The sequence below is a fragment of the Astatotilapia calliptera genome, chromosome 1, assembly GCF_964374335.1.
Source record: "Astatotilapia calliptera chromosome 1, fAstCal68.1, whole genome shotgun sequence".
Taxonomy (NCBI): domain Eukaryota; kingdom Metazoa; phylum Chordata; class Actinopteri; order Cichliformes; family Cichlidae; genus Astatotilapia; species Astatotilapia calliptera.
In genome coordinates this window covers 20,924,060-20,936,454 of record NC_137422.1, presented here as the reverse complement: position 1 = coordinate 20,936,454, position 12,395 = coordinate 20,924,060, and the positions used below count along the sequence as shown (strand labels likewise).

Genomic DNA, 12,395 nt, shown 5'->3' with positions numbered 1-12,395 from the left:
CAGTTCTTGACAGTAGGTCTAATATCATTGAAATGCTTTTTATTTTCCTTTAAATGCTGCATTTGTAAGGAAAATGCATTCGTGGGTTGAACCGCAGAGCTGAGTATGTCGGTTGCGCCCATGAAAAACTTGCCAAATCTTCTCTGCCAATGCCAAACAGCTGATTCTGCTATTGACTTTTGTGTAGTATCATTTATTGGATTTAATGACTGAAGCCTGAAGAAACATGACATTTCGAAAGTTTAACAGTTTATTCCTTTAACAAACTGGGACTTCAGTTTTATGTGGAAGAACCATTACATGACCAGAACAGCCTGGCACCTCCTCCTCCTCATGGTGGTCACCAGCTTGGTAATATACTGCTAGGGCATGGCATCCATTCTTCAACCAGTATTTGTCACAAGTCAGCCAATGTGATTGTGTTGGTCACTCTGGCATGAACAGCAGTTGCCAGCGATCAGCAAAGCTCTCTCTACACCTTCTCTGCACCTTACAATCCAACTGCTATAAGGCAGAATGTGGATGAACATCCTCCTCCTCCCCATGTTCAGCTTCCAGTGCACGTGTTGCCAGCCAAAATGAGCCTGATGGAGAAGGAGAGCCTTGGCAGGCCGCCTGGCAGCCCCATTAAACCAGAGATTGGCTGCGTGCAGTGTGTTTCCAGATTGTCCGGGTAGAGACCTCTCGGTCATCTACAAATCCACAGAGGAACAAACCCGTTACGTCTCATAGTACCACAGTATTCCAAAAGAGCACTTTGCTCTCAATGTACAGGCTTACTTGTCATACATAACTGGAGAGGCACATTAGACACCTCTTCTACTATTAAAATTAGATTTGAAGGGTTCCTTTATGATAAAGTTTGGAGTAGGGGCTGTGTTACGTCAGCCAGAACCCAACCTCAGTAATGCTGCTATAGGCTCAGGCTACTGTAGGACCTCCCATTCATACAGCAATCAAAACTATTTTCCTCTCTGACCGTCCTTCCCTCTCTTGGCTTTTATATACAACCATTGCATGTCATTAGGTTTGTCCTTTCTCTCTCCTGCAATTTGTGCTTTGCACTCCGCGCAGGTATCACTGACTCCCATGATGCATCTTCCTGATCTCTGGATAATGGTCCCACCAACCTGCTGAGTGTTTTATATTAAAGATTGCGGCTTTTTTCTTTCCCCTTTTCTTTGATTTTTAACCAATTTTGAGAGATGGGCTTCCTGAACCTGGTTGGATGAAGGTTTCTTCCTGTTACCGTTACAGGGAGTATTTTTATTTTTCTCCTGACTCTCTTTCCAAAAAGAAACTGTTCAGTTGTGAGATCTTTTGGGAAATGCATGCTGCATAAATAAAAACTGAATAGAAATGATAGAACTGAATCATCTACACATCACCCAGTATTAAAGTAAAAACACAGCGAGAATTAATTTCTACGTATCAGCATCTTTGTCACCATAAAACAATCAAATAAGCCTCATGCTATTATGCAATGTTTATTTTTCTTGGCAGCTTCCAAAATGGTAGCCCATATCATCTCTGTAATAATAAAACATTTATGTTGATACTGAAAATCTTTGTGTACTTACTTTTCTTTTCTACACAAACAAATTGATCAGAAATCAGTCGGAGAATTAATAATCCATCCCTCTTTATTAGGGAGTCTGTTCATAACACAGGTGCATGTCTCTTCTATTTTTCTAGACTAATAACCAGAAAGAAGGGAGACTTGGGGTTTGGTGATTCAGCAATTATATTAGTGACCTAAATTTGACCCCTGATGCTGATGTCCTGCGCTGGCAAGAAATATCCACATCACACAAGCAATCACTCTTAACTGGCTATATCTCCTCTAGGGTGAACGTCAGTCTATTGCAGCAGTTCATTAGCAGAGAGGCTTCTCATTTGGGCACGCCCAAAACAATGCATTTGTATAATGAAGTAATGGCTTCAGGGCAGAAACACATGAGATGAAATTGCTGCAAACACACACAAAAAACCCCAAAACACATCCTTTAAAGCACAGACTCTGGCACATCTTATAAACCAATGATTTTAAAACACTATAAATATAATTTTACAGAACAAACTGTAGCAGGCTGAGGGACCAGTGGCTCTGACAACAAATTCTTGGGAGATCCAAGCACAGATTTAGAATACTAATTTCACTGTCTGAGCCCTACTGCTGTCACAGTATGACCTCGTCTGTGCCGCTTGTGATCAATGATACAGCAATGGTACCATTGATTTTGTATTTTAGATTGCTGGCTGAGTTGAACTAAAGAGGAATTGCTTCATTAACGAACAGCATAGAGATTTTATGTCAAATCACTTTTTTTTTTTAATCGAACTTTTAAAAACAACAGCAGTGCTTTCTTCCACGTGACAGACTGACGACCAGTCCGGGGTGAACCCCACCTCTCACCCTCCAGCTGGGATCGGCTTCAAGCTCCATCTGAATTGGATAAGTGTAAGAAAATCAGATGGATAGATGAATAGAGGGATGGATCATCTGCCTTGGCTGGATTAACAGTCCAACTATAGGAAATATACAGAACAGGTAGTGCCAACATTCAGCAGGCAGGACTCAGTTGTAGGACGCGTGCCAGGTAGGGGTGGGTTTTTATAATCGATTTATTGATTAAAATCGATTCTGGCTTGGATAACGTAAAATCGATTCATTAAAATCCTGAATCGATTTTTTAATATAAATTTATTTTGCCCGAAATGCCAGAATCTCTGGTGACATCTCACAAAATTTCAACAACCACCAAACAGCTAAAACAGTAAATGAGAGCAGGAACATGGATTCTGCACAAAGACTTAGACACACAGCGCGACCCGCGGATCAGAATCAGTTAGATGTCGCCTTTCTCACAGTCGGGGCTGAAAGCCGACAGCTTGCTGATTCTGATCTGTCGGCAGGTCCGCGCTTTGTGTTCACGCCCTTTATGCGCCGATTCTAAAGCTGTTAGTTTGATGTCTCTCCAAACAATATTGACCGAACCAGCAGCAAAAGAAGATCCAAACTAAGCTTCACATAAACATCGTCATGGATTCACTCTGACTTTTGCTGTTTTGCTTCGACCATGATGCACAGCTCTCTCTCTCTCTCTCTCTGTACTTCAACAACAGTTTCCCGTCTAAAAATCTGTTTTCTTCATTATTCGCTTGTTTATTAAGCACAAGTCTACCACAGCGCTGTCGGCCGACGTTTTTTTTTTTCCGTTTTATATACTTCCGAAAAGAAAACCTAATTTCTCAATAGGTTCAATAGGCTTCTGAGCAAATTTAAACTTTTTAAAATTATGCAAAATGCAAAACGGCTAGCCGTGTCTCTAGTAAAACCTCTGTAACTTCAGAGGCAATGTTCATGTGTTGATTAATGGTTTTCTTTCGTTTTTGATGTACTGCAGAATATTTTTATAAAATCCCAGGCCAGGAAAAATCACCTTCATGTTTTTCTGTTTTATCCTCAGCTACTTTGACACAAAGGCATCTGCTGTGACGCTTACACCTTTGATAAAGTCTTGCGTGTGTCAGCTTCCTTTTTACAGATACAAAAATATGTAAATCTACTGATCTGAATTATAATATTTCTGACTGTCAGAATTTCCCAGATTCAAATCGAATCGAATCGAATCGAATCGAATTAAATCGAATCGTGGATCGAATCGATTCGGGACCTTGTGAATCGGAATTGAATCGATTCAAGAAATCAGTGACGATACCCAGCCCTAGTGCCAGGGACTATTACTGAAGATATGTGTAATAACTGTGCTTGTAGCTGATACACACTAAAAACTGCTGGGTTAAAAATAACTGAATTTGTAGCCCAGTGGGTCAAATTTTGGCCGAGCCACCCCTCGGTTGCTTCAACTCAACAGGGTTGGATTATTGGTTTGATCCAGCATACTGGGTTAGGAGAACTATCCAAAAATTGGGTTAAATTGACCAATGTTTAAAGCTGAGGTTACAAAAAATCATAACCCATCACAAAGGTTATAATACAATTATTATTTGGGTAAAATCTAAAGATTTGTACCTACTTTAAATTCAGCATATAAAAAAATGAATTTAAGATAATTCAAGATAAAAAGTACTTTTATTGCCATATGACACATAGAATATAAACAGCAAAATTCATACAAAATATATCAAACAATAAAAGTAAAATACAAGTAAAACTTTTTACATGTAAAAACCTCAATCATTAAAAAAGTGGTGACTTTGGTTTTTTAAGAACATAAAAAAATCAACTCAACACTTTGGAAAAATGGCAACAGGTAAACTCCCTCTCAGATTATTTCATGTACCTTTATGAACACTGGTTATACTTACCACTGTAATGTAAATGTCACTGAGGAAACTGCTGATTTTCTCCAAAATGATGTAATTAGAATTCTATTATTGAATTTGAAAAAAAGTAGCTTTTGTTCATAGATCAAGACAAACACAAAAGGTTTTTGTAAAACCATTTACGCAAAATAATTTCCAATGTTTAAAAAATTCTACATCTTAAAGAAATGCAAAACTCATTGCTATTCTCCTTTCGCCGTTTCACAGCATGGAGGGGGTGATGGTCATCAATGGATTCAGTGTCCAGTGCCACAAATTCGGAAATAGGACACACTGAAGGCAAAGAAATGCCTTTCAAATCCTTTTAATTTTTTACAATAGTTTGGAGTTTACTGTCACAATGCTCTTAACGGTTCCGAACAGGGGCTCCCCATCTTCAGAGTGAGACAACAATAGTGTCATTCCTGATCTGTAGTTTGTACCCTTGCACTCAATCCAAGATGGCAAAAACCCTTCTGTGAAAACAGAAATTCCCTCAAATCCACTTGTCAGTTTTTCAAAATCATCTACAGCACCAAGCAGTCTGGTGCTTCCTGGCTCAACTTCAAGGCGATGAGCGAGCATCTGGCCGGAAAGAAGAGTGTAGCACATCATTATTTGATGTCTGTAAGCTTGGGTTTTATAAATCTTCGGAAAGTTGCAGTACACATGACTAATTAGCAGAAATGAACTACGCGCTCCAATTTTCTGATGGCTCCAGAATAAGGTAGCATGAAATGGTGACTGGGTTTCAAGTGTCTAAGAGGAAAGAGCTCCAAATAAAGACAGTGGTGTTCCTGAATAAGATGTCTCAAAAAGATTACTGTTCCTTGCGTTAATGAAGGAGAAAGAAATCAACTCCATACGGCTAAGCAATAAAATGAGTAACTCCCAGTATTGGTTTCCCTCTGGAAATCCCCAATAATGAGAGTTAGCAGTCTGAGTAAGCACCATGTCTATATCGCTGTTTGCCTATATGCAGAATCATATATTAAGCCATTGAGTTTGATAGCTGATGGCTTGTTGCGACTATCACAACCCCCATAGTCAAAACTGGTCAATCTATAGTTAAGTTGCTCAATAGTCAGGACTTCTTGGTCCATCAATGCATTTAGCACTAGCTTAATTTCCCAATCCCCAACTCCTTCAAGGATATCATGCATAATATTGGGAGCAACATTGTCAGTGACATGATAGAACAGCAACTTATTAAGAGAACAATCTCTTTTAATACCAGTTTGAAATTGGTGACGTAGAAGAGAGACTGAGATGTAGTTTTCTTTATCACACACTGCTGAAGGATCTTCAATTGTCTGTACCTTCAGAACATCTCTGTGTATCCGACACCATCTACACACACTGTTGCCAGCAAAACTTTCTGTGTAGCCAAGTATGCTGTTGAGTCCGACGCTGTACCCACAGATCTGTGCCATTCTAGCATTTACACTCCCTTCGAATTGTGGGATTTCCACCTGAAAGCCATTAATTTCCAGATATGTAATTTCATTCACAATTGCCTCCAATACAGCATTTATTCCATGGGTTTTTACATCATCAGTCTTGCTTACTGCCAATAAGAAGTGAGATTTTTAGACTAGCAAGAAACTCTTTTGGCATGCACTTATTGATATAGTGATATATGATACAACCCTAGTTTATGGACTGATAGTTTTGATCCAAGTGGATTTACCATCTCACAATCATCATTGTAAAGTGCTAATAGAAAAGACAAATTCTCAGAAAGAAGAAGAGTATTTGCAAAGAATGTTTCATCTGTAAAATCTTCAAGGGATGTTTTTTTTTTTTAATTTTCTCCATTGTTCCTGGACTTTCAAGAATGACTTTCAAAATAGATTTCAGAGGAACATACTAGAAGGTGTCTCACACTGCTACTTGTTTCACTGTCCCTGTCTCTCCATCGATTTCCTGCATATAGGAAAACCCAGGGAAAGGAACTGCTTCTGGCTGTATGAAGTATCCAGACTGGGTGAAATACTTCATTTGTCTATATTGTGATTCAAATCCTTAAAATGGTTCAGAGGCTAATGCAAACTCCTCTAAAAGTTTATCTGCGTTTGGAGTTTCAGACTGGCCAGTCTCTCTTAAGAAGATGCCCCCGCCCCCAATTGTTTATTATCCCATAGAAACAGCACTTTGTAGGATTATGCAAGGCAGCTTACAGACTAAAGTTTCTGCAGATATGTTTTTCAAAGGTCGGGCTGCTTTATGCTTAGTTTAAATCTTGTCTCAGCTTTACGGTGGTAGCGTATCTTCAGTGACAAAAACTCCTTTAACGTTATGTTTATCTTTTGCTCACTGCAAATTTAGACTGAGCCATGCTTGAATATTGTGGAGAGAGGTATGCTTGTAAGTGTGCTGTCTCGCTACAATAACTGACATTAACAGGTGTTGTGCTAATATCAAATGTAATTACATAGACGTCCTATTCGACTTAATTGTTATCATTCTATTATAAATTCTATTATAAACCAATAAACTGTAATTATCAAAAATAACCCTATCACTTTTAAACTGTAAGAATTCACCTTTTACTTACCATGTTTTATTTCATGGAAGAGGAGAAGTCCAGTGATATATTATCAGGTTGATAAGATAAGATAAGATAAGATAAGATAAGATCTAGTTGAAAATGATGGTTTGTGAAGAAAGATGTGCCTTCTTCTGATGCTTGTCTTCAACCCAACCAATTGGGTAAAATTTAACCCAATATTTGATCAAAGCTACCGAGTCTATGACCCAACAGAATTAGTCAAGCTGTAGAGTTAATTAAAGAACCCGGCACATCGCCAACCCAACTCCTGAGTCATGACTTTTTAACCGATATTTGGCCATACTAACCCAACCTACAACCCTTCGACTTCCCAGAAATTGAGTTGTGAAAATAACCCAGCATTTTTTAGCGTATATAGATAAACATGTAACAGAGTGACACACTCAAAGCATGCTATGTTGGAGTCATTTTCATTGGGCAAGGCCATTCAGAAGGACTGACTCATTCACACTTACCACTGACATTATGGCAATGCCATCCCACACACACCAAATGAATGTTTTTGTTATTATGGCATGCAAATGTGTCATGAATCGCACACTTTCAAGCACATTTCATCTTCTTATTTGAGCATCTTATTAAAAACTGCTACGGTGAAGCTGAGAGGAACAGTGGCTGTACAGGGTGGGTGTATCTTTTATGCTTTCTGTGTTCATACTCCACATGCCTGTTTTAATTTTTAACAAAATGTGAGGTTTTGATCACAGTCACCCCTACTGGGACCCAGTCTGCCAACTTCCTGCCTAATTAAGTGAAGCTCTGGGATCACTGTAATGAACGAACACAGTCACGTTTCCAGCATAGCTAGATAGATAGGTGGACAGAAACAGCCTTAAGCATAAACACTTCAGCCGTTCCCAGGGGAATGTTTTGGTAATGGTGGGCTGCCTGGGAAGGTAGGACATTTCTGAATACATCATGACAACACAGAGTGAAGCAAACATCCGGTGTAGCAGACAGCAAACACACTACGATGCTCAGGCTACTGATGTACTCTTATCACATTTCTCATTTCCTGCTCGGTTTCACCTGCCAACTAACCTAATTCCGCAGGGGAGGGGGGTCCCCCAAAGATGTACAGCCTAAACCTTAAGAATATCGCCCTTGAGTGACAGTACATGCGAAACGCATCACACCTCATACTGGTTTAAACATACAATTGGCATTATGGGAAAGCTCGCTTACCTGTCATAACTCCATCTACTGTAAGACATACTCCTGTTGCTGCTGACTCCCTCCATGGCAGGGATTGGACTGGATGGTGAGACGGCAAAAAATAAAAAAAATAAATAATAAAAGAAAGGAAAAAAAATCAAAGCGCAAACGCTGCCCTCCTCTTCGTTGCCACGGCAAAGACGAACTAATGGAATCGCCGTTTAGTGAATGAGCAGGATGGCTCCGCGCAGCCAGACGCTATCCTATGGACTATACCACTACAGAGAGGGGAGCGAGCGCGAGCGCTGTCAGCTCCAGTGCACGCGCATCTACCAATTTCAGTCGTTTACGGCGCCGATTAGTTATACAGACTGACTGCGCCCTACATACACTTCACCCTAATTAACGAGTCCGCACCGATGTATGGCACTACGCTTTCTTTTGATTGCTGGCATGCAAGGACATGAACGCATAAGCATTTTTTTACTCATTTGCTGACAGCTGCACAGTAAAAGATACTTGTATGTATCAGCTCACTGCTGACTGATGCTTTTTTGTTTTAAATAAATGAATACCTGGTCACACACGTGGACATGCTCATTTGGCAAACTAATCCACGGAGTAAAGGTGCCAATTGGGGTGAAAGACAAGCAGGAAATCCTCTTGAGCTTCACCTGTAATAGCCTTCCATTTATGCCAACAAATAAAAATACAAACTCCTTCAAATTTTTCATTTTCTCGTATTTAATCTCAGGAGGAACGCGCCTGAGATTGCACTAATGAGCAACTTTCATTTTCCAGTTTCTGCTATTTTGCAGGCGCAAATATCACATATGCTCGAATTTTGACATTGCTGTTACTCTCTAGAACCTATTGCACAAATAGTGGCATAGTGTGTGTGATTATAAAATCAAAATATCATTAAATTATAGTAAACGAATGATGTAAATTCTTTCAGTTGACAAGGAATTATGCCAAGGAGCTGTTAAGATGTTTATGATAGCCCGTTATTTTTGCTAAGGACTTATTAGGATGGAAGGACTTATTAAGAGCTAAGTCCTTCCATCAATTTGTCATCGAGCTTTATGTCTCTGTATTATGTGCTCTCTATATAAACCCAGTGGTTCTCAAACAGTGTAGGCAGCCCTCCCTTGGAGGCACAGAGCTACTATATGTAAGACTTTACTGATCCTATCTTACTGACCTTTATTTCAATAATTTACTTGGGTCATTTTTTTCTATCGGCGAAAAAAAAAACTGTGGGTTGGGTGGTGTTTTGTATCATCTGATGTAAGGTATGAGAGAAAAATGAGAACCATTGCCTTGACCATGTTCTGGTACATGTACTTAATAGCATTTCCCTTTAGTCAAACAGTTACCCTGTGGTTCAAATACATGCATGTAGCTGTTTATGGAGGTTTGCTTTTGCACAGTTGTGTGAATTTAACTGGGTTCGGGGAGCTTATTAAATCATTGTCAGTAACATGTTTTGGTCTCAAAGACTCAAAATGAGAAGAAAGTATGAAAAGGCGACTGATCTGTCTGAATCTGGCCTTTTTTGGTCTGTTTTAGGTCTAGACTACACGTTTATTTCAACACTTATAGAATAAACATGTGTATTATTATGTAAGGTGTCTGGAAATTTATATGCCTCGGTTAAAGCATGCCAAAATGAAGTCCCCTGCAGATTAAAGGACAGTAATGCAGATCTGCAGTAAATAGTGAATTTTCAGTTCAATCTCATTTTTTAAAGCTAAAAAAAGATTCTCTACCCCCTCAGGCTCAATAACAGACTTTATTTTAGCACCAAAAGCTAGACACAGGGCAAAGGACACTGATGTTGAAGAGAAAAAACAAACAGTATGATTGGGGTTCACACTAGGTTTTGCAATAAGATGGGAGATTTCAGCAATTATAATAATCATTTGTATAATTTAAAGCTCCTCTGTAAAGTTTCCCAAACTCTCCTCCACTTGAACCGGCATTATTATACTCTGTGCTGGTAATGAACACCTCATAATAAATATACTCTCCATAACTAAGCCACATAAGATTTTTTTGAAAAAGCAACTAAAGAAAAAAAGCAAAAAAACCCTTCCTGGTCACATGTTTGTGACAAATCCAATTTTGCAATTTTGGGCCAACAGTCATCTTCAGTTTAAAATAATTGAGAGAATTAAATATTCTTCTTTACATATATACACAGCTGTGCTGTGAACATGTATTCACTTATAAACATATAAAAATACTTGTCAACTAGTCTGATAAGAAAATAATGTATAAAAGTAGAGTAGAAACATTTAATCAAGTCCGTTACTTCAATCGTCTAATTTTTGTGGTTTATATTACAAGATGATGAGTGAAAAACAAACTGCAGTACTCTGTTTGAATGCCTGAACAGAAGTACACAAGTGGGAGGGGAAGGCAGAACATTATACTGGGTATGTGGCGATGGCTGCTCCACAGGTGGCAGGTCCGTTGAGTTCATGTCCCACTGGAGATGGGTTGTCTTATGATGTGCATCTCAAAGCTTCCATTTGTCCTAATTTTCCAACTGGCAGACCATCGGGATGGGGGGGGGGGGGGGGAGGAAGCCGTGTTACAGAATAATTCAAAGACAAAGGGAACAAACACATTGCCACTGTGTTATTGGAATGGTGAAACAGTTATTTGATCTACATCATGGACTAAATGTTTGACAGAAAAGATGCTTTGCACTGGAATGATCTAGATTGAATGGAGCTCTGAAAGCTTGATTTGCAACAAAGGGATTTGCTAGCATTGCTCGTCAAAGGCTGAGTATAGAATGTAGTTTTCAGTGTTTTGAGCTGAAATCGGGTTAGTTTTCAAGGCTACACAAAGCGCTACCAGTTATTTTATTTCTACTGCTTCTTAGAAATGTGAAAAAAATATGTAGTATGTCCAATGCTGACCTAACCGCCACCTTCGAGGAAAGAAATTCAGACAGATTTGCTACTTTTTGACAAGTGTAGGATTTTTAACAATCCTTCAATCTGTAAGACTTAGAAAAAAAATACAGTAGACACTTCATTTTTGACTAAAATGAAAGCAGAAACCACAAAAAAGATCAAGAATTCACTGCAAAATGCCAGAAACCTCTAATCTCATAATAGCTTTAAGGGCTATCATTATATTTATATACATACTTATATATTCAGTTCATATATGTAAAACCAAACTCAATCTCACACACTGTACTGTGGTGATTTAATAGGTCATTAGAAATACAAAATCACAACAAATGTCACATATGTACAGTAGCAGATTAGCACATGGGAGTAAAGGTGGATATGGCACAACATACACAAAGCTTCATAAGATAATCTCTCTGCTCTGGTCAGACACTGGAAACTAAAGAAAGTCATTAACATTCTGGATACATAGTTTTCATTCAATCTCGGTAGCAAGTACAAATGTCACTACAAGGCAAGAGAAGTCCTTCAGAGTACGAAACATTAATTTGTCAGGCTGATTTAGAAGGCAATGTTTAGTGTTGGGACTCTCGTGTGAATTAAGATTACTGCTGAAGGTAGAGTGGTGTTAAATTTTGGCATTGTCAGTTGTCCATAGCGATGTCCTGGGGACAGCAGTTCCTGGTCAAAGTATTTCAGAAAAGGCTGTCTGAAGTCATGCACGTGGAGAAGGCAGCGGTCAGTCATCCACTTAGGATGTGATGTCAGGCAGAGTGGGTGGGGTGGTAGAGTAGCTGCATGAGTTACAGTGATAAGGCCAACTCAGACAATCACACAGTGGCAGCCGCTCTTGTCTTTTTCTTTCCTTGTAGGTTCTGGCGACGGTGGACATTCCTGTTCTTGGAATTTCCTGGGAGTTGGAAGAGATAGAGCATAGCTATAAGGACCCAGTGTGTACTTTTCCCCCTGTAATTATGGCCAGAGATACTTAATCGGTCTTTAAACTATCATCTATAACATGTTATCCACCAAAAGCACCTTATATCCCTTTAAATCTCCTTCCTTTTAACTCAGGGCATTTTAATAATAATAATAATAATGGATTGGATTTATATAGCGCTTTTCAAGGCACCCAAAGCGCTTTACAATACCACTATTAATTCACTCTCGCATTCACACACTGGTGGAAGCAAGCTACGGTTGTAGCCACAGCTGCCCTGGGGCAGACTGACAGAAGCGAGGCTGCCATAACGCAGCCTCGATATATGAACGATATTTTCACACATATCGTTCATTTTTTCTGGTCCGAATCTGTTGATGAGTTTGTAAACTTGTAGCTTTTTCACATGATTCACTTTCTTTTTACACAGAGAAAAAAAACAAGCAAACCCAAGCACATCACTACA

The 12,395-nt window shown here is 39.1% G+C and overlaps 2 protein-coding genes across 4 annotated transcripts in view; both read right to left on the bottom strand.

Annotated features, from left to right (window-relative positions):
* The window catches only part of tub (TUB bipartite transcription factor), a 66,550-nt gene extending 57,876 nt beyond the window's left edge, over positions 1-8,674 (bottom strand). Inside the window, exon 1 of one of the 2 annotated variants that reach the window (XM_026167365.2) lies at positions 8,087-8,674. In XM_026167365.2, the coding sequence (XP_026023150.1) occupies positions 8,087-8,142 (56 nt within the window). In that variant the 5' untranslated portion in view covers positions 8,143-8,674. The remainder of the gene's footprint in view (positions 1-8,086) is intronic. The other variant, XM_026167375.2, reaches the window with a different exon arrangement.
* Positions 8,675-9,832: 1,158 nt separating this feature from the next.
* rras2 (RAS related 2) overlaps positions 9,833-12,395 on the bottom strand; it is a 28,958-nt gene continuing 26,395 nt past the window's right edge. For both annotated transcript variants that reach the window (XM_026167406.2, XM_026167414.2), the window contains exon 6: positions 9,833-11,899. In XM_026167406.2, the coding sequence (XP_026023191.1) occupies positions 11,812-11,899 (88 nt within the window). In that variant the 3' untranslated portion in view covers positions 9,833-11,811. The remainder of the gene's footprint in view (positions 11,900-12,395) is intronic.